The sequence below is a fragment of the Pleurodeles waltl genome, chromosome 4_1, assembly GCF_031143425.1.
Source record: "Pleurodeles waltl isolate 20211129_DDA chromosome 4_1, aPleWal1.hap1.20221129, whole genome shotgun sequence".
Lineage (NCBI taxonomy): Eukaryota > Metazoa > Chordata > Amphibia > Caudata > Salamandridae > Pleurodeles > Pleurodeles waltl.
Window position 1 is genome coordinate 123,775,442 of NC_090442.1, and position 22,744 is coordinate 123,798,185.

A 22,744-nucleotide genomic window follows, 5' to 3' on the forward strand; every position below is an offset into this window, starting at 1 on the left:
AACACCCTCAGCCACAACACCATACACACAAATACATGCAACAACTTTACATATACACCCCGTAACCCCCTGGAAGAATGCAAGGACCAAATGAAATGATTGGAACGAGTGTAATCATCGAAAAGCCAGATAGGGCAACATGTCTGTAAGAGATCAATATATACAAATATGTATAGCCACTACAAAAGTCCAGAAAGTGTTCCATTCAATGTCTGTGGACCAGTGGTCCCAAAATGTATGGGTGAAGCCCACACATGACACCTGCTTCAAAATGGAGAGAACACTGCTGGGGCATCAGTTCGATAAAAAACAGGTACCTCAGGAGGAAGGGGAGGGGGGGGCACCTCAGTCGGATGATGGGACGATGCCACTGGTCCACGAGAGGGCTCCATGCCCACTGCTTGCTCCTGGGGCGTGCAATGTCACAGTCTCTCAAGTCTCTCAAGTGGGTGGTTTGCCCACTGCTTGGTCCTGGGGAGTACAAAGCCACAGTCTCTCAAGTGGGTGGTTTGCCCACTGCTTGGTCCTGGTGAGTACAAAGCCACAGTCTCTAAAGTCTCTCAAGTGGGTGGTTTGCCCACTGCTTGGTCCTGGGGAGTACAAAGCCACAGTCTCTCAAGTGGGTGGTTTGCCCACTGCTTGGTCCTGGGGAGTACAAAGCCACAGTCTCTCAAGTCTCTCAAGTGGGTGGTTTGCCCACTGCTTGCTCCTGTGGAGTACAAAGCCACAGTCTCTCAAATGGGTGGTTTGCCCACTGCTTGGTCCTTGGGAGTACAAATCCACAGTCTCTCAAGCCTCTCAAATGGGTGGTTTGCCCACTGCTTGGTCCTGGGGAGTGCAAGGCCACAGTCCCTCAAGTGGGTGACATGTTCCACTGGTTCTGGAGGGGGCTTAGTGCACAGAGTGCTTCATCCTGCCAAGGACTGGGGTAGTGCATGTCTTTCTCCACTGGTTCTGGAGGGGGCTTAGTGCCCAGAGTGCTTCGTCCTGCTAAGGACTGGGGTAGTGGATGCTTCTCTCCACTGGTTCTGGAGGGGTTTTAATGCCCAGAGTGCTTCATCCTGCCAAGGACTGGGGTAGTGGATGTCTTTCTCCACTGGTTCTGGAGGGGGCTTAGTGCCCAGAGTGTTTCATCCTGCCAAGAACTGGGGTAATAGATGTCTTTCTCCACTAGTTCTGGAGGGGGCTTAGTGCCCAGAGTGCTTCATCCTGCCAAGGACTGGGGTAGTGGATGCTTCTCTCCACTGGTTCTGGAGGGAGCATAGTGCCCAGAGTGCTTCATCCTGCCAAGGACTGGGGTAGTGGATGTTTTTTACCACTGGTTCTGGAGGGGGCTTAGTGACCAGAGTGCTTCATCCTGCCAAGGATCATGCCAAAGACTGGGGTAGTGGATGTTTTTCTCCACTGGTTCTGGAGGGGCTTAGTGCCCAGAGTACTTCATCCTGCCAAGGACTGGGGTAGTGGATGCATCTCTCCACTGGTTCTGGAGGGGCCATGGTGGCCAGAGTGTTGCACATGGTGTGTGGCAGTTCCCATTCCCTCACCTGGGTATCAGAGCCACTTTGCCTGCCAACTGCTTGTACTGCCAGTGCTGGTTGTAGTGCCTCATGTAGTGTGTGCAGGGTCCAGGACGTCTCCTGCAGCCTCGGATGACTGCACACTGGGGCTGATGTTGATCTCGGCTGTGGTGGCACTGTCTGAGCATGTCGCGGGCAGGTGGCGGTGGGTGTGGCGGTGTCTGCGGCGGAGATGCTGCCGGTGGTGCATGTGTCAGCACCTGTGGAGGGAGACAGCAGGACGTCTCCAGCAGCCTCGGACGGCTGCCCACTGGGAATTATGCTGGGGACTGTAGCAGAGGCAGCAGACGTGCAGATGGCGGTGCAGGTGGCAGTGGTTATGGCGGTGACCACTGGCGTACAGGTTGCTGTTCTGTCTTGCAGAAGGAGTAACACCAGTCCCTCACCCGGAGGCTCCGTGCCCTGAGGTGACTTCCCTTTAGCCTTGTGTCCCCTCCCCACCTTGGAAGTCGCTGCTGGGACCTTGGCACTGTCCTCTTTTGTCTTGGAGGAGGCCTTGCTTGGTGGTTGGTGCGGCTTTTCCCTACGGCATGTGGGCCCCTTCTTCACCTTGGCAGGGGGCGGAATAGGGTGATCCTTGGTCTCACTAGGTGGCGCACTGGCAGCCCTGATGGGTGCCGCCCGTGATGTGACCGGACTTGCCGAGACCACTGTGCTGGATGATTTGGTCGCTGAGGTGCAGGGCTGAGATCTGGACATCCTGGCCCTAGGGGAGGGACATGGGGAGGTGTAGTAAGAGTTCAATGATAGCCAGGAATTTTTTTTTTAGACACACTGGGACAGGAAGATGGAGGGGGTTTGGGAGTGGTGGAAGCGGTAGTTGTTGTAAGAGGTGTACGTCTGTTGAATTGGGACTGTGCCTAGACCCATTTAATGCATACCTGGAACCCACAGGAGCCTGACTAGGTGTAGCTTTCCACTACCACTTTTGGGGTTGGAGTGCCACAGAGCCTGCCTAACAATGGTCCTACCCTGGCCTAGGGAACCCACAGCCCACTTCTCCCACCCAGCACGCAGAGTAAGCTGAATGAGACTGTACTCACCCCCTTGTGGCTGCTGTGATGCCCTCAAGCGCCCATCCAACTCAGGATATGCCACCGCCAGGATCCAGTACATCAGGGGGGTCATGGTGCGATGGGAGCAACCACGTTGGGAGACCATCCCCAGCTCGGCCTCCACCGTCTTCTTCGTCCTGCGGAGCAGGTCCTCCCATCTTTTGCAGCAGTGGGTGCTCCGTCTATGATAGACCCTCAGGGTGCGCACTTCCTTGGTGATGGCACGCCAAATAGCCTTCTTCTGGTGGGCGCTGACCTAGAGGAAAAGTGAAGTAAGGATGGATTTTACTCCCTCGTCCGGTTCTTCTTAATCATTGGCCACACCTTCCCACCCTGGCCCAGAAACACATACACTGACCATCCTCACATGCTGGCCTCTGCCCACCCTCACGTTTCTTCCATCCATGCCACTCCATACATTCATGTCCCAATCATCATGCTCACAGTGTACTCACCTGTTTGTCTGGAGGACCGTAGAGTAGCATTTTACTTGGGGAGGACCCCAGCCACCAGGTTGTCCAACTCCTCCACGGTGAAGGCAGGGGCCCTTTCCCCAGACACTGTAGCCATTGTCGCTTCCAGGACAGCAGCACTTGCAGTGTAGGTCCTCTCCTGTTGAAGGTCAGGTATCAAGTGAGGGAACAGATAGAAAATGGCAGTCACGTCCGCGGCGGTGCGGACCGTCACCTCTGGCGTACATCGTCATTGGCTCCTGGAACCCATAGGGCCCAATGATAACCAATGCTGAATTGCTCAGCGGTCTTCAACCGCCTACCGCGACGCTGCACAACGCCAGCGCAGTTACATAATTTCCCCTTGTCCCACCTTACAGGTCAGGCAGCCGCCGTTTCAGGGGGCCACATGGAAGGCCAACTAACTGCGTCACACCTATTTAGGCCAGGAATACGGACAGACAAAGGCACATAGAGAAACTTTAACAATTGTGCTAAACAGCCTTGTGAAGCCTATGTGGTGTATGACCCACTGCTCACTGTTCTACTCCATAGGGCATGTCCGCTGGGGCAGGTGATGAGATGGCGGCATCCTCCGGTGTACAGACCCCTGGTGGACCTGTTGACAATGGAAGACAGACACATCATTATCACTTACAGACTTGATCGTGCAACAATCCAGGAACTGTGTGCCCAGTTGGAGCCAGACCTGATGTCAGCTATCCTCCATCCCACAGGAATCCCCCCTCAAGTGCAGGTCCTGTCAGTGCTCCATTTCCTGCCAAGTGGATCTTTTCAAACAAAAGTAGACATGGCATCAGGGATGTCACAGCCAATGTTCTCTAACGTGTTGTCCAGAGTGTTATCTGCCCTGCTGAAACACATGCACAGCTACATCGTTTTCCCTCAGGTGGAGGATCTGCCCACAGTGAAAGGTGACTTCTATGCCATGGGACATATCCCCAACGTCATTGGTGCCATTGATGGTACACATGTGGCATTTGTCCCCCCCGCAGGAATGTACAGGTGTACAGAAACTTCAAAAGCTACCATTCTATGAATGTGTAGATGGTGTGTTTGGCAGACCAGTACATCTCCCATGTGAATGCCAAGTATCCTGGCTCAGTGCATGACGCTTACATTTTGAGGAATAGCAGCATCCCTTATGTGATGGAACAACTCCAGAGGCACCGTGTGTGTCTAATAGGTGATCCCAAGGTCCCCACACAGTTTGAATAGGTGTCTGGGTATGGGAGAGTCACTAAGGGTTGGTGTGTGTCTAACAGATACCCCTCGATATTTGCAGGTGACTCTGGTTACCCCAACCTGTCATGGCTACTGACCCCAGTGAGGAATCCCAGCACAAGGGCAGAGGAACGCTACAACGAGGCACATGGGCAAACTTGGAGGGTAATAGAGCGCAATTTTGGCCTCCTGAAGGCCAGGTTCTGGTGCCTCCATCTGACAGGTGGTTCGTTATACTACTCGCCAAAGAAGGTGTGCCAGATCATCATGGCATACTGTATGTTGCACAACCTGGCTTCGCGACACCAGGTGCCTTTTATGCAGAAGGATGGGCCTGATGTTGGTCTTGCGGCAGCTGTGGAGCCTGTGGACAGTGAGGAAGAGGAGGCAGAAGAAGAAGGTATAGACAACCAAAACAACATTATCATGCAATATTTCCAGTGAGACACAGGACCTCTGTATATGGACCCTGACTTGTCACTTTGGCTTTCCATTTCATAGATCTGGGTCCCACTTTGTGCCCTCTGCTATGTTTACTGCTGGCCTACAACTGTGTAACATTGGTATGTGAACAAGTACATTGACATTGCTATATTTCAGAGAGGATACAATTACAGATTTGTGAAACCACAGACTGACTCCAGATTGTTTTGTGATTCAAGGGTGTTTATTTCTTTGCTAATAAGTGGAGGGGGTGTGCAATGGGCTGGGTGATAGTTGAGGAATGTCCATGGTAGAGTCTAGTCTCTTGGTCTCACAGGTGCATTGTCCAATGGGGCATATGAAGTGGAGCAATGGCAGTTTAAGGTGGACAGGGTCACAAAGTGGGACAGACGGGTGACATTCAGGTGGGTCTTATTTCCTGGCGTGGGTCTTAGCAATGTTCTCTGTCATGTTCCTGGATCTCAGGGACCATTTGCAGGGTGGTTCTCCTTCTGCAGGGGGTGGGGTGCTGGTGGCCTGTTGGTCCTTTGGCGCTGCCTCCTGTGCACTAACGCCGGGGAGGTGGAGGGCTGTTCATCGTCCAGGCTAGTGTCAGGGGCCCGTTTGTGTGCCACTGTGTCCCTCATGGTGTTGACAAGGTCTGCCAGCACCCCTGCAATGGTGACCAGGGTGTTGTTAATGGACTTCAAGTCCTCCCTCATCCCAAGGTAGTGTTCCTCCTGTAGCCGATGAGTTTCCAGAAACTTGGCCAGTACTGTGCCCATGGTCTCCTGGGAATAGTGGTATGCTCCCATGATGTTGGAGAGTTCCTCGTGGAGTGTCGGTTCCCTGGGCCTGTCCTCCCCCTGTCGCACTGCAGTCCTCCCAGCTTCCCTGTTATCCTGTGCCTCTGTGCCCTGAACCGTGTGCCCACTGCCACTGACCACTAGGTCCCTGATTTTCTTGGGTTGGTGGGTTTGCCTGGGTTCCCTGTAGTGGTGGACACATTGCTGATTGACGTGTCCTGGGGACAGAGGGATGGGCTCATTGGGTGGGTGCTGTGCTGGTGTTGCCTGAAGGGGGAGGTTCTTTGGTGGCTTGTGACAGTGGCAGGGGATCCGACTGTCCAGAGGTCCCTGATGGGCCAGGCTGGTCATCTTGATCCAGGCGTGCAGAGCTGCTGTCATCACTGTGGGCCTCTTCTGTGGAGGACTGGATATGTCTGGCACCTCTTGTCCGGTGACATTGGGCATGGGTCCGATTGGGGTGTAAAAGCATAGTTTTAGTATCTGTGTGTGCCATCTTGTGCATTGGGTGAGGTACCCTCTACTCCTGTGCTTGCATAATTGTGTTTGCCCTTTTGTGATAGTTGGTTTGGAGTCTGTGTGGGTATCTGTACTGGACATGGTGATGGTGGTCCATGCATAGGTGTTGCATGCAGGGCCTTGGTATTGGGATGTGTGGGTTGTGATAGTGGGACATATGTGAGTTGTTGGAGTGATGGGGGTGAGGGTGAGGGTGGAGGTATGTGATGGCATGCGGGTGGGGGGATTTGGTAAATAAGATATGACTTACCAGAGTCCAGTCCTTCTGCTACTCCTGCGAGGCCCTCAGGATGCAGTATTGCCAAGACTTGTTCCTCCCATGTTGTTAGTTGTGGGGGAGGAGGTGCGGGTCCACCGCCAGTCCTCTGGACAGCAATCTGGTGTCTGGATAACACTGAATGCACCTTCCCCCGTAGGTCGTTCCACCTCTTCCCGATGTTATCCCGTGTTCTTGGATGCTGTCCCACTTCGCTGATCCTGTCGACAATTCTCCATCATAGCTCCATCTTCCTAGCAATGGAGGTGTGCTGCACCTGTGATCCTAAAAGCTGTGGCTCTACCCGAATGATTCCCTCCACCATGACCCTGAGCTCCTCCTCTGAAAACCTGGGGTGTCTTTGAGGTGCCATGATGTTGTGTGGGTGATGTGTGAGGTAAGGTTTATTGTGCTGTGTGATGTGTTGTGTTGTGTGTGTTGTTTGAGGTGCGTGGATGTTGTATGAGTGATGGTGTTGTGTGCCTGTGGATGCTGGTGTTTTGTTTGCTATTCTCTCTCTCACAGCTTTTTCAAAAAGTGTCATTGTAAGGGTTTGTGGGTGATGTGGGTGTGTGTTTTATAGTGTTGTGAGTGTGTGGGTGTGCTGTGTGTATGTGTATCAGGTGTGTGTATTTGGAATTGTCCAATGCAGTTGTGTTTTTTAAATGTGTGTGTGTTACCATAGTTGTAAGACCGCCGAGTTGATTCGTGGGTCGTGATAGTGTGGGCGTATTCTTGTTGGTGTGACGGTGGAGGTTTTGCCATCGCCAATTTATTACTGACCTTTGGTGTGGCGGACTTGTGTGGGTGTCTGTGTTGTGGCGGATTCCGAGATGTCGGTCGTAATACCTATAGTGGAATTCTGCCGCCGCAACGGTATGTTGGCGGTCTTCAGCATGGCGGAAAGCGGGATTTACTGCCAGGATTGTAATGAGGGCCATAGTCTCCCTATATGTGCAAAATGTCCTGATATACATACAAGATATCCGTAACGGCTTTGCCTCAATCCTATTTCTGCTGTGGGACTTTCACATGGGTTCTGGGCTGATATTGTACTCAGCAAAGTTTTCTCTATTCCCTTTACATCCACATTGCCCCCCACAGCACTTTCAAATTGAGGGACACCAACTAAAATGGGACCCCCACACTTTCAGGTATTTGGACATTAATATTTACCATGATAAACAAGATTTACTAGACAGTAATTTTACAAAAGCAGTAGCAGCATTGAGGCCTCAGATGGCCTTTTGAAGCATGCTGATCCTTCCATTGCAGTGTAGGGTGTAGTTGTCAAAAATGTTGATGTTGTCCCGGCTGTTATATTTCTTTCAGAATCTACCACTCAATATTCCCCGGTCCACATTCCATGCTAAACATTCCACGTTGGGGTCCTTCATTTGGAATAAGGGGATACTTCGAGTAATGCTTCAGAAACTACAGCTCCCCATAACAAAAGGTGGCTTCGGCACCCTGAATTTTGAGCATGGAGGAGGTAGGCCCCCTCAACCTTGCACAGATGCAAGTAGAGATGCAGCATCTCTTTGTATCTCAGACGCATCTTCCAATGACCGCAAACAACTTATTGAAGATTGCGTTAGAAAGCTTTCACCATAGCCTGAAACTTTTACGAAAGATCCTGCTTTATTCGACAGCTATACCACTGCAGTCAATTTCTACTTTTCATGAGATGCTGGCAGAATTGGGACTGTCCACAGGGGAGGAGGCAGGTGTGGATGCAATGGGTTCTCTGTTTCAGGAGAGCACTCTCTTGTTATATGAGCAGCAGCAGGAGGAGACTAGGTTACTTGTGGGACACTTCCTGGTACATGCACATCTGTTAGCGTAGGCGCCCTGTTTGTAGGGCATCACTGACACAGAACCATACCCAAACCCATTAGTGCAATTGTTGTTTACGATGGGTAATAGGTGTAAATTGATTACATGGCTGGCCCATGTATTTGCGCATGCTACATAGGACCCCTTAGTTACAGCACGTAGAGAGTAGGAAGGGGACCTAGATAAAGAACTCACAGTTAAGGAATGGGAGACAGCTATAGAATAACGTAGGTGAGTGTTGCAGAAAGCAAAATTTAAATATATACAGTATAACATTCAGCATGGAGTGTACCTTACACCTGCCATACTTTCCCACATGGTTGTCTCTTCGTCAGCATGTCCACTATGCCTGCTACCCAGAACTGACATTAAACATATGTTCTGGGACTGTCCAGAAGTAGTAAGTTACTGAAATAGAAAGGGTTACGGGGTGCTCAGACTTGTGCTCTATGTAAGGATCAATGCTGGACCTCTTCCGAAAATCACTGACCGCGAAAGCCAATAATAAATGTATTGATCTGGTGCTTCTAGTAGCCCTAGACATATAACTATGCACTGCAAATCCCAAATACTACCCGGTACAGCCCATTGGCGGGCAGAAACACTTAAGTGGGGCAGAGTAGAAGCAGTAGCGTTGAGGAGAGAAGAGAATAGAGGCCTCTGGAAATACTCCATAGCTGTAGACTGGGAAACATTGTTAGCTGACCTTTGTACTCACTCCCTGGCACTTATTACCACCCCGAACGACATCTAATGATGCTCCTTTTAAATAATCAGGCCACACATGATCCGTGATGACGAGAGTAAAGGTTACCATGCCCTACGCACTACTACACCTATGAGGCAAAAATGAGCTATTTGTATAGCTCGAGATCTGGCTGAGGAAGCTGTGTATTTAGGATTCTGTAACAAGGGGGAAGATCTAATCACGTGCTAGTTCAATTGTTGTTATACTGTTTGTGTTGAATAAGAAATTAACCATCTACTCCTGTAATTTTTTTCACATATCCTGCTTTGTACATGATGTGATTTGCACATATCATGATGACTAATGCTCCTGCATTGAATACTGTAATGTGTCTGCAATACTGAAAGACCACTAAAAATGGTTAAAACAAAAAAAGTAGGATCATATCCATGGGACACCCAATAACCCCAGACTTATTGAATAGGGCAATTGCCCTCCTGACATGATCCAGCAATCCCCTCCCTGGAATGAAACCATGCTGCCAGGGAGATACCATGTTGGTGGTAACCTTGCCAAACTGTAAAGCAAAAACATTAGAGTGTATCTTTGCATTGCTCTTTATTAAAGATATAGGTCTATGTGAGCCCATGTCCAGTGGTGATTTTCCCTTATTTTTGAACACCAGAGTATTAGTTGTTGTCCAAGAGTCAGGGACCAAATGTCCTCTCTGGGCCTCAATAAAAATATTGGTCATGTCCCTTGACAGTATTGGATAGAATGCCCTGTAAATTTCAAAGGGTATCTTATCCGGTCTTGCGGATTTTCCCAGTGCTAGGGAGATGAGTGCTGACTTAATTTCTTCTGCAGCAATTGGGGCATCCAAGGCCTCCCTCGCCAGATGATTGAGTCTTCCTCTCTTTACTGAATCTAAATACTGCACAACATCTACATTAACAGCTAGCTCCTCTGCTCAAACAGAACTTCATAACATTCCTTAAACAAGTCTAGAATAGCTTTTGGTGTGCCAGTTTATCACACTCTCTTATCCTTTATTAAAAGAATGTTGCAATGTACTTGTTTTTGTTGCGTTCCCAATGCAAAAAGACTGCTTACGCTCTCATTATACCCATAGCCCTCCAAAGGTGATATTTCTCTGCTGTCTTTGCCAGGTAAAGGTTGTTAATGCTTGCTTTGACCAATGAGATTTTCTGAAGGACCTCCTGAACTTCCAGCCCTGTGCCTACTGTTGTGAGCAGCCAGACTTCCAATGCGCTGAGGTCCTTACACAGTACCCTCATCTCGTGAGCAAGAGTCCTCTTTTTACATAAACCATAGCTGAGCGTCTCCCCCCTTATTTCTGCTTTCAATCCATCCCCCACTACCATCAGCAATGCACATCCTCTGGTAATCTACAGAAAATGTGCCTGCCATTTATTCATATGCTCTACATAATCCAAGTTGAAGAGCAGCTCCCTATCATGGACCAAGTTTGAATCTGTCATGTGGACCCTACTAGCTGGAGCTCAATCACCAGGGGATTATAATCTGCAAATATTATTGTTTTTTTTCTCAATACAAACTTCCCAGATTAACCCTGTGCAGATCATAAAATATTTAAATCTTGCACATTTCCATGATCCTTTTTAAGCTGCTGAAATGCCCTGAAGACCCTAGGCTTCATCCTCTCATACCGCACTGATGTTGGTGACCTCTGGGTGAAGTCCCTATGTATATTCAAACACCCCCACACAATGAGTGGGGTAGGCCATGAAGCCAGCTCAATTATATGATGCTCCAGCACCGCCCGTTCCTCCTGATTAGAGCCATAAATCTAACAGATAGTAAAACCTGACCCAGCCACCTGACATTCCACCAATGCCACATGTCACCTTTCATGCTAGAATTTCCGTCCCCTCGTAGTGGTTGCCTATGTAGAATTATCCAGAAGCACATAGCCCAGAGTTTCAAGTAGATTCTCTCTCGACCACCCAATATGTGTTTCTTGTACATACACAATGTCTGGGCCTAAGCTTTTCAATCCAGCTGCTACATTACCCTTTAAAACTGATCATGCAAACCACAAAAATGACCTGTACATATACTCAAAAATATGTGTCTGAAGACACAACTTGAATTAAATGTACAATCTTTGCTGAGACTCTCTTGATCTCGCCTCCCTTCTCAACACATAGGCCTTCATTGCAACCCTGGCGGTAAATCCCGCTGACAGCCGTGCTGACGGCTGCCAACATACCGTGTCTACAGCGGAAATCCGCAACACTGAGAATTCCGCCACTCTACAGACACCCACACAAGTCTGCCACACCAAAGGTCAGTGATAAACAGGCGATAGCAAAACCCACACCGTCACGCCAAAAGGAATACGCCCACGGTATCACGACCCACGAATCAACGGTAAACCATTGGTGATACACCCCGCCACGCTCAAAATACACATACACTTACAAAATACAACCACATTGGACAATTAAAAATGCACACACCTGACACATATACACACAAAGCACCAACACACTCACACCACTATAAAACACACACCCACATTACCCACAACCCATTAAAATGAAAAATGTTGAAGAAGCAGAGAGAGAGAAAAGCAAAGACCACACCAGCATCCAGAGGCACACAACACCATCACTCATACACCATCCACGCACAACACACCCCAACACATCACCCCACACATCACATCTACCATCAACTCACACATCACTCACACCACATCATGCCACCTCAAAGACACCCCAGGTTTTCAGAGGAGGAGATCAGATAGTCGTACAGAGGACTGGCGGTAGACCCCCATCTCCTCCTCCACAACTAACAACTTTGGGAAGAGCAAGTCTTGGCAATAATGCATCCTAAGGGCCTCCCAGGAGTAGCAGGAGGACTGGGCTCTGGTAAGTCAAATCTTTACAACTATACCCCCTCACCCTACCTGCATGCCATCACATACTCCCACCCTCACTCCCATCACTCCACCATCTCCCACACACCCCTTCATCACGCCCCAACACTCCCACAACCAAGCCCTGCATGCCAAAACAATGCCTGGACACCCATCACAGACATGCATGGACACCCATCACCAAAGCATGTCCAAGAGAGAGACCCACCCAGGGCACACAACCACCACTCACACAAGGGCCAAGGCAATATTGAAAGCACAATAATAGAGGGAAACACACCCATTGCACAAGATGGCACACACAGATAAAATAACAATTCATTTACCCCCCAGCAAGACCCCTACCCAACGTCACCGGACAGGAGGTGCCAGCCATATCCAGTCCCCCCACAGAAGAGGCCCACAGTGATGACAGCAGCTCTGCACGCCTGGATCACGATGACCAGCCTGGCCCATCAGGGACCTCTGGAGAGTTGGTTCCCCTGCCACAGTCCCAAGCCACAACAGAACCTCCCCCTCAGGAAACACCCAGCGGGCCCATGCCACTGTCCCCAGGACATATCAATCAGAAGTGTGTCCACCACTACAGGGACCAGAGGCCAACCCACTAACCCAAGAAAATCAGGGACCTGGGGTCAGTGGCAGTGGGCACACGGTTCAGGGGACAGAGGCATAGGACAACAGGGAAGCTGGGAGGACTGCTGTGCAACAGGGGGAGGACAGGCCAAGGGAACCCAAACTCCACGAGGCACTCTCAAACATCATGGGAGCATACCACCACTCCCAGGAGACCATGGGCACAGTACTGGCCAAGTTTCAGGAGACCCAGTGGCTGCAGGAGGGACAATACATGAGGATCAGGGAGGACCTCATCAACATATTCACCATCCTGATCACCATTGCAGGGGTGATGGCTGACATAGGCAAGACCATGAGGGAGGCAGTGGCACAACAAAGGGCCCCTGACACTAGCCAAACCGATGAACAGCCTTCCACCTCCGCCGGCACTAGTGGACATAAGGCCCCGTCACAGGAACAACAGCCCACCAGCACCCTACCCCCTGCATAAGGAGAACCAACCGGCAAAAGGTCCCTGCGATCCAGGCAGAAAACAGAGAACATTGCCATGACCCCTGCCAGGAAATAAGACTCTCCTCATTGTCACCCTTCCGTTCCACTATGTCACCCTGTCCACCTTGAACTGCCATTACTCCCCTTCCAATGCCCCCTTGGACAATGCACCTGTGATACCAAGAGACAGGACTTTACTATGGACCTTCCTACACCATCAGCCCAGCTCCTTCCACATACCCCTATACACATTAGCCCCTAAATAAACACCCTTGAACCACAAACCAATCTGGAGTCAGTCTTTTCTTTCACAAATGTATAATTACAACATCACCAACAAATATCAATGTAAATGTTAAGTTGCTCATACCAATGTATGACAGTTGTTGGGCAGCAGTACATATAGCAGAAGGCGGAATGAAGAACCCAGATCTGTGAAATGGAAAGCCAAAGTGAACTGCCAGTGTCCATAAACAGAGGTTAAGAGACTGACTTATACAATGTCCTACAGTAGCCAGATAGGAGAGGAGCAGTGCCAGTCTCTTACATGTGTGTCACTGGAAGTACTGCATGATGACGTTCGTTCGGTTGTCAATATCTTCTTCCTCTGCCTCCTCTTCTTCACTGTCCACAGGCTCCACCACTGCCACAAGACCATCATCAGGCCCATACTCCTGCAGAAAAGGCACCTGGCGTGGCAATGCCAGGTTGTGCAACATGGAGTATGCCATGATTATCTGGCACACCTTCTTTGGTAAGTAGTATAGGGAGCCACCTGTTAGATGGAGGCACCGGAATCTGGCCTTCAGGATGCTGAATGTCCTCTCAATAATCCGCCTAGTTTGCCCATGTGCCTCATTGTAGCGTTCCTCTGCCCTTGTCCTGGCATTCCTCACTGGGGTCAGTAGCCATGAGAGGTTGGGGTAACCAGAGTCACCTGCAAATGTTGAGGGATATCTGTTAGACACACACTAACCCTTAGGGACTACCCCACACCCAGACACCTACTCATACTGTGTGGGGACCTTGGGCTCACCTACTAGCCACACCCAATGCCTCTGGAGTAGGCCCATCACATAAGGGATACTGCTATTCCTCAAAATGTAAGCGTCATGCACAGAGTCAGGATACTTGGCATTCACATGAGAGACGTACTGGTCCGCCAAACACACCATCTGCACATTCATAGAATGGTAGCTTTTTAATTTCTGCGGAGGGGACAAATGCCACATGTGTACTATCAATGGCACCAATGATGTTGGGGATATGTCTCAGGGCATAAAAGTTAGCTTTCACTGTGGGCAAATCCTCCACCTGGGGGAACATGATGTAGCTGTGCATGTGTTTCAGCAGGGCAGACAACACTCTGGTCAACATATTAGAAAACATTGGCTGAGACATCCCTGATGCCATGGCCACTGTAGTTTGAAAGGAGCCACTTGCCAGGAAATGGAGCACTGACAGGACCTGCACTAGAGGGGGGATTCCTGTGGGATGGTGGATAGCTGACATCAGGTCTGGCTCCAATTGGGCACTCAGGTCTTGGATTGTGGCACGATCAAGTCTGTAGGTGATAATGATGTGTCTCTCTTCCATTGTCGACAGGTCCACCAGGGGTCTGTACACTGGAGAATGACGCCATCTCATCATCTGCCCCAGTTATTTCTTTTCCTCCTGTACCTTTCCTCTAGGTCAGTGCCCACCAGACGAAGGGTATTTGGCATGCCATCGCCAAGGAAGTGAAGACCATTGGGGTCTATCATAGATGGAACACCCACTTCCGCAAGAGATGGGAGGGCCTGCACTGCTGGAGCAAGAAGATGGCGGAGGTCCAGCTGGGGCTGGCCTCCCAACATGGAAGGGGTGCCCGTCGCACCATGACCCCCCTCTTGTTCCGGGTCCTGGCGGTGGCATATCCGGAGTTAGATGGGCTCTTGATGCCATCACAGCAACCACATTAAGCAGAATCTGCGTGCTTCACAAAGTGTCTGGGTGGCGGATGTGGGCTGTGGGTTCCCCTGGTCTAGGTCGAACTTGGTAGGGTAGGTCCCTTGTTGGGCAGGCTCTGAGGCACTCCAACCCCAATAGTGTTGGTGGGCATTTACAACTAGGCAGGCTCCTGTGGGTTCCAGGTGTGCAGCAAATGGTGTTAGGCATAGTAACCAATGGCCTGGTGAATTTCCTACTAACTGCTAGTGCCTGGCCTACTGCATTGGGCTGCTCCCTGTGTGCTGTGTCTGCCAACGGTAGTGGTGTTGCTGGCATTGACCATGTGTGTCCTCTGTCTTCCCCCCCTTCTTGTTTTGTCATCCTGTGCTTGTGTGCATTAGCATCATCTGGTGGAGGAGCAGAGGCACCGGTGATGGAGGGAGCTGCATCCCACATGGCCCTGGAGGGTGAATCTACGGAGTCTGAAGGCACCAGTGGGACAGAGGGCGAAGGGAGCTCCACAACGGGGACAGGAGGGAACACCAGTGACAGCAACTCCTCCTCTAATGAAAGCTCCTTGGTGGTGGCGGACACCTCTATGCCCACCCCAACAACAGGTACAGCCGCCACCCCCCCTACCAGCACCGCCCTCCCAGCAGCCCCTCAGCGAGTTTCCTGTGCCTGCTCACCCAGGAGGGTGGGCATTTCCTTCGCCCCAGGCACCTCAGGCCCTGCCCCAGTCAGCCCTGCTGCCCTCAGTGAGGAGGCTATTGACCTCCTGAGATCCCTCACTGTTGGGCAGTCAACCATTCTGAATGCCTTCCAGGGTGTCGAGAGGCATTTGCAGCAAACAAATGCATACCTGGAGGGCATTCATTCTGGCGTGGTGGCTCAACAGAGAGCATTTCAGGCTCTGGCCTCAGCACTGACGGCAGCCATTGTCCCTGTGTGCAGCCTCCCCCCTCCAACTTCCACTACCCATACCCAATCCCTTCTACCTCAGCCTATTCCAAGCACACCATCAGACCAGCATGCACACACTGCAACACACAAAAGTGGCTCAGGCAAACATAAGCACCACACATCCCACAGGCGCTCACAAAAGCACCATACCCCTGCAGACAGACCAACATGCACTGCCTCCACTGTGCCTCCCTCCTCCATGTCCTCCACCTCCCTCCCAGTCTTGTCTCCACTCACACCTGCATGCACTAGATCCTCAGCCACTACCTCCATCACCAGCACGCCCATCCCTAGACACCACTCACGTGCAATCACCACCCCCACTACCATTCACATGTTCTGTGTCCTCTCCCAGTGTGTCTGTGAGCCCTCCTCCCAAAGTACACAAACGCAGGCACACACCCAGTCAACCGCCATCCACCTCACAACAGCCTCTAACCCATGCACCTTCACCCAAACTCAGCAGACGTACACCTCCTACAACCACTACCTCTTCCTCCACTCCCACACCCCCTCCTTCTTCCCGTCCCAATGTGTCAAAAAATCTTTTCCTAGCTAACTTTGACCTCTTCCCTACACCTCCCCCTCGTCCTTCCCCTGGGCCCAGGATGTCTAGATCCCAGCCCAGCACCTCAGCCACAAAATCTGCATCTGCTGTGACCTCTGATACCCCAGTACGGTCTAAGGGGGCACCCGTCAGAGTTGCCAGTGTGCCACTGACAGAAAAGAAGGAACACCCTATTCCACCACATGCAAAGGTCAAAAAGGGTCCGACTTCCAGCAGGGGACTGTCACACCACCCACCCAGCAAGGCCTCGCCCAAACATCGAGTGGACAGTGCCAAGGTCCCTTCAGCAACTGTCAAGATGGGGAAGGGCCACACGCCAAAGGGCACATTACATCTGGGCACGATGTCTCCTGGTGATGGGCTGGTGACCACCATATCATCAGGGATGGCAGCCACATGCACCACAGTCACCACCGCTGCTCCGACCGCCACCTGCACCACCGCTGCCACAACGTCATTCTGCAGCATCCTCCCCAAGGATCAGCCATCCGAGGCTGCTGGAGACGGTATGGTGTCTCAATCCACTACAACAGTCACTTGCACCACGGTCAGCACTGGCAGCATCTCTGCCGAAGCCAACTGCACTACCATCAGCACCACCATGTGCACAGCCGATGCCACTCTTTCGGACATCAGCCCCATCGCCAGTGTGCAGCTGTCAGAGTCTGCAGGTGACATCCTGGACCATTGACATGCCACTTGAGACACCACCTCCAGCACTGACACAAATCAGCAATTGGCAGCATAAGTCACCGCATGATGGAGTGTGGGTCTGCCTCCATGAAGTAGCACGCTACCTGTTTCAAGTACATCGCATGGCTGAGACACCCAGGTGAGACGAAGTCAACTGCCATACCCCAGGTGCAGCATCACTGGGCACAAAGCCCCCTCCAGAACCAGTGGAGAGATGCATCCACTAACCCAGTCCTTGGCAGGATGAAGCACTCTGGGCACAAAGCCCCCTCCGGAACCAGTGGAGAAAGGCATCCACTAACCCAGTCCTTGGCAGGATGAAGCACTGTGGGCCCAAAGCCCCCTCCAAAACCAGTGGAGGAGCCATCCACTTGGTGACTGTGGCCTTGCACTCCCCAGGACAAAAGCAGTGGGCAACCCACCCACTTGAGAGACTTGAGAGACTGTGGCTTTGCACTCCCCAGGACCAAGCAGTGGGCAAACCACCCAATAGAGAGACTGTGGCTTTGCACTCCAAGGAGCAAGCAGTGGGCAAACCACCCACTTTCGAGACTGTGGCTTTGCACTCCCCAGGAGCAAGCAGTGGGCAAACCAACCACTTGAGAGACTTGAGATACTGTGGTTTTGCACTCCCCAGGACCAAGCAGTGGGCAAACCACCCACTAGAGAGACTGTGGCTTTGCACTCCCCAGGAGAAAGCAGTGGGCAACCCACCCACTTGAGAGACTTGAGAGACTGTGGCTTTGCACTCTCCAGGACCAGGCGGTGGGCATGGAGCCCCCTTGAGGAGCAGTGGCGTTGTACCTTCATCCGGCTGAGGTGCCCCCCCTCCCCTTCCCCCTGAGGTGCCTGTTTTTTTGTTTTTTTTGACCTGATGCCCCTGCAGTGTTCTCTCCGTTTTGAGGCAGGTGTCATGTGTGGGCTTCGCCCATGCTTTTTGGGACCACTGGTCCATTGAAATTTCATGGGACAGTATACAGACTTGTGTACTTGCTGTAAATATTTGTCTATACAGATTATTTGCTGTTCTTTTTGTCTATCTGATTGTTTGAATATTACACTAGTTTGGTCCTTGCGATCTTCCAGGGGGTGACGGGGTGTATCTGTGATGTTATTGGATATGCATGTGTGTTGTTGTGGGTGGGGGGTGGGGGTGTTGCACTTTGCATGTGTGTGTCACTCTCTTTTCCCTCCTCCCCTCCCTTGTGTGCTAGGTGCAGTACTCACCGTCGTCATCGCTGCCGCCGCCTTCTTTCCACTTCGTGGTGTATTAATAGATACAGCAACATGGTTAGTATCTGCAATTTGGGCTCTTCCTTGTGTGTCAAGAGGTGAGTGGTTCCCCTTCCAAGTACTGTTACCGCTGTGCTTTTGATGGCATTGGTACCGCCCCGGAAAAGCTAGTGGATTGGTGCCTTGTAATGGTGTGGGCAGTACATTGTCTTCCGCCTGTCTGTTGGCAGTTACTGCAGTGGTGTTTGTTGCTGCCTCCTTGGCGGTCAGAGTATTCGGTTTCCGCCATGGTCGTGATTCTATTTTTTTTACCGCCGGCCTGTTGGCACTATTACCGCCACTTTAAAACCGTTCGCCAGGGTTGTAATGAGGGCCTTAGTCCTCTCTTGGATTCCTTACACTGACCAGTGGGCTTGCTCAGAATCAGTATTTTAGTGCTGGACTGGTGGTATCCTCATCGTTCCTGCAGCAACACGTTGTGTTAAGTGAGTGGGTCCTTGACAGAAAGTTAAATCCACAAAGTTTATTGCTGCCCAAAAGATGTGGATCCAGGTACTGATGAACAAATGAATACTCAAACTAGTTGGAAGCTCTTGGGAAAGGCTCTGCTTTCATGTCTGATATGTGGCATACTTTGGCAGGCATCCAGTCTGAGTTGCAAGTGTTGCAACATTAGGATCAGATGTTTAAAACTACACTCCTAAGACATGGTTCCATGGATTTTACTGTTGCCAAGGATCTCAGCCGCCACCCCCTAAATCTGTATATATACAAATTCTTCAGCCCACACAATTTCTGAGCCTGGTCCTTTGAACCACTCCCATGGATTCGACTTCTTGTGCCAGGGGAGACTAACCACCAGTGAATGTCACTGGTGCAACACCACAACCCTTTGCCATGGCCCAGATGGATGGCACAAGTTGTTGAGTAGGTTGATGAGGTTGCTGATTGTTTAAAAACTAAAACTGAACAACACAATACTTGCACATCATCCATGTGAACCATAACTGCCACAGAAAACACTATGCTTAATTCATTACTCTTGAAATGGCAGATGCAATTTCAAATGCTGTAAATAATCATACACGTGTTTTTACATACCACATTAACTTAATACTATGAAAGAGACACCTATGAATTATTACTATTTCTTAATTTGAGCACATATTCATTGTGCTTTTAACTGTCGTTATTTGTTGGTATAAATATTGTGATGAAATTAGCAATGCATTTGGATTGTGTGGCTGTTATGTGAATAATGCATTTTAGATGTAGCCATAACTTCCAAATGTTTTTTAAGTTTTAATTCATAAACATAACTGCACTTTAACAGTGTTTAATTCACTGAGTTTTTTTGAGTTTTTATAAACTAATATTGAGATGTTCTACTCAAACGATCCATACCATCACTCTTTTTTATCAATGATTTTTTTTACCATATACCACATCTAACAGCATCCAGCCAATCCTAGCTGCATACAGTGTTCTGATGTGTGCAGCAGATCCTGTACCCAACCCACTACAGGTGGTCAATCCCCTATGTACTCAGTATTGGATGTCTTCAGATGATTTTAGCCATAGGGCCTGGCCGGAGGTTGCCTGAAGCTTTATGTGGTTATCCAAGTTCTCGGCTCCGAGCCATGATCCACAGAACTCACAGACTGGAGGCCCAGGAACACCCAGCAGAATCTGCATGTTTTCAATCATGTATTATGAGGAAGGTCCCTTTGGGGTTTTACCCCCGCCAACCCCTCTTATTTGCCCGTTCAGTTTATTTTACATTATGTTCGTCCAAGTGTATGTGTCCATGGTGGCTACTACATTTTTCGTGGTTAGAAATCAGAGCATGGCTCTGCAGACTTGACAGCGGGCTTTGGATCTAAAATATATAATAGTAGAAAAATAACGATTTGTTCCCCCTAGGTTTAAATAATGAATGTCCACAAATTGAACTTTTTTTGGAACATTTCATGCAGATTTGTTGCTCTGAGCCAAAGTTATTAAGTAGAAACTTTGACCTAAACGTAACTAGATAGGTGCTATTACTACCTGTGCATCATACATATGTGTCTGTGAGTTAGTGCTGTAATTCAAAGTCTGTAATGTGTAATAGTGTGACATTTTTGGAAGACATGCCTTTTCTCATAGTATATTACATTTTTGAAGACCATATTTTCAGGGTCATCATTTTAGCAAGCGCCCCTTTCACCTCCTTGTTCCTGAGACTGTAGATTATTGGGTTCATTACTGGTGAAACAACAGCATATACCACAGATGCCACCTTGTCCTTTTCACCAGTGACATTGAGGGCTGGGCGTACATAGGTGTAGATAATGCCTCCATAGAATAAGGTGACAACCATGAGGTGGGAGGAACAAGTGGCAAAGGCCTTTCTTTTGTTGGCAGCTGAGGGGATCTTTAACACGGAGGAGAGGATGTAAATATAGGAAAGGACAATGAGGAGAAAGCAGAACATGCCATAAAACACATCAGCTGCAAATATCACCATGTCATTAATATTTGTGTCAGAGGAAGACACCTTGAGGACTGGCGGTATTTCACAAAAAAAGTGGTCTAGTTCAATCCTTCCATAGAAAGACAACCTTGTGATTAGAATGGTGTGGACAAAGGAGACAACCAAACTTGAAACCAATATGGCGATCACTGTAGTGAAGCAGAACTCCATACTCACAATGTTGGTATAGCGAAGAGGGTTGCAGATGGCCACATATCTATCAAACGCCATAAGTGCCAAAATGAGAAGTTCTGTGCCCAGAAATGCAGAAATGAAAAAAAGTTGGGTAAGGCAGCTTGAGTAGGAAATAGACTTTGTTTCTGACATAAGGGTCTCCAGCATCTTCGGAATGATAGAGGAGGTGCAGCAGATGTCCAAGGTGGCAAGGTTGCCCAGGAAAAAGTACATGGGTGTATGCAGATGAGCAATTGACACTATGATACTGATAATCAAAAGGTTACCCAGGAGGGCCATCAAATAGATCAGCAGGAACAAGGCGAAAAATGTGGACTGCAGCTGTGGGTGATCGGAGAAGCCAAGCAGGAAAAATTCGGAGGCAAGGGTTTGATTCAGTCCTCTGCTGGTCACGTGATGCATTATCTGGAACTCTGAAATATTAACATAATGGTTATTTTAAGTTATTGCTGATGGAGGGAATTCATAATACTCATAGTCCTTTGGTGAGAGTTCCCTTTCATATATTATTGCAGATCACCAATTCACTTCCTGGGTGTCCTCAGTCAAAAAAGCATTATCTCCTATTAAACACCTGCACTTTCACTATAAAGCCACTGTTGCCTATTTGTAGCATTCTTACAACGAGGCTTGTTGAGAAGTGTTTTAATGCTTTATGAACTAAACCCGTTGTTGGCCCAGTGGATGTGTGTTATTCTCCATTTACCCACCAATTAAATTTCAGTGCTCGACCAGACATTTTAAACCACACATTCCTGATGGTAACTGGGTGGGTAAAAAGTGTGCAAACGATAATAGGTTATGCAAAACAGATATATTCATCTTGCTTTATTCCAACATAGGTATAAAGAGAGTTCTGTGACCCACACAATATCAGGTTGCACTATGTGCATACAAATGTGAATGATCCATTGACGGTGTAAATGAGGCATAAATATTAGTCAAAACCACGTGAGCACAAATAATGATAGTGCTGTTCTATTTCATGTTCGTTTACACCAGTGTGCCAACCAATAGTTAGCAACACTCACAACCTGCATGTGTGCCTCTTGTGTGTGCACTACCACTTAATTTGAACAAACCTGACTAAAACGTACGTAGTGTATGCAGGTGTGAGTGAAGACGAGACTGGGAGGTAGGTGGAGGACATGGAGGAGGGGGGCACAGTGGAGGCAGTGGATGTTGGTGTATCTGCAGGGGTATGGTGCTTGTCTGAGCGCCTGTGGGATGTGTGGTGCTTATGTTTGCCTGAGCCACTTTTGTGTGTTGGAGTGTGTGCATGCCTGTCTGGTGGCAAAATGCGTTCTCAACTGCTAGGTGTGATTGCTATAAAACTGGTCTAAATGCAATTTGCACCAACATATATACACATAACTGACCCTGTAAGTGTTTTCTACTTATACTTGTCCTTCATATACTTGATTTGTAAATTTAATATGTCCTTGAAATCTAGGTAATACTGAAAAATATAAAAGGGGAGAAAGTATCCGATTTTAATTATCTGTATTTACACACTACGGTTAGGTTAGGTCCATTTAGTTTTCAGGAGTTTTCTGTGATTGATTGTGATTGTGAAAATGTGATTGGGTTCATTCCTCAAGAAGGCGTTCAGGGTATTCCCAGTAACCTGAGAAACGTAGCTAGGATTTAGCATGAGGCTAATTGTTATGTGTATTTTGCACTTTTTCCCCTTGTTGGTATTTTGGACAGTGAAGAAAACCTTGCAATTGCTCCTGGTTTTGACTGGGAGTTGGTGGAGGGTTTTCAGAGCAGTTTTGAAGTGCGCCCATTTAG

The 22,744-nt window shown here is 49.3% G+C and overlaps 1 protein-coding gene across 1 annotated transcript; it reads right to left on the minus strand.

The window, feature by feature from the left end:
* Positions 1 to 20,392: 20,392 nt before the first annotated feature.
* Positions 20,393 to 21,352, minus strand: LOC138287113 (olfactory receptor 5AP2-like). Its single transcript, XM_069227475.1, has one exon. The coding sequence runs from the start codon at positions 21,350 to 21,352 to the stop codon at positions 20,393 to 20,395; it is 960 nt and encodes a 319-aa protein (XP_069083576.1).
* Positions 21,353 to 22,744: the final 1,392 nt, after the last annotated feature.

What these genes read in the sequence shown, in the direction of transcription:
- LOC138287113 (XM_069227475.1), bottom strand. Translation starts at nt 21,352, where the DNA reads ATGCATCACGTGACCAGCAGAGGACTGAATCAAACCCTTGCCTCCGAA.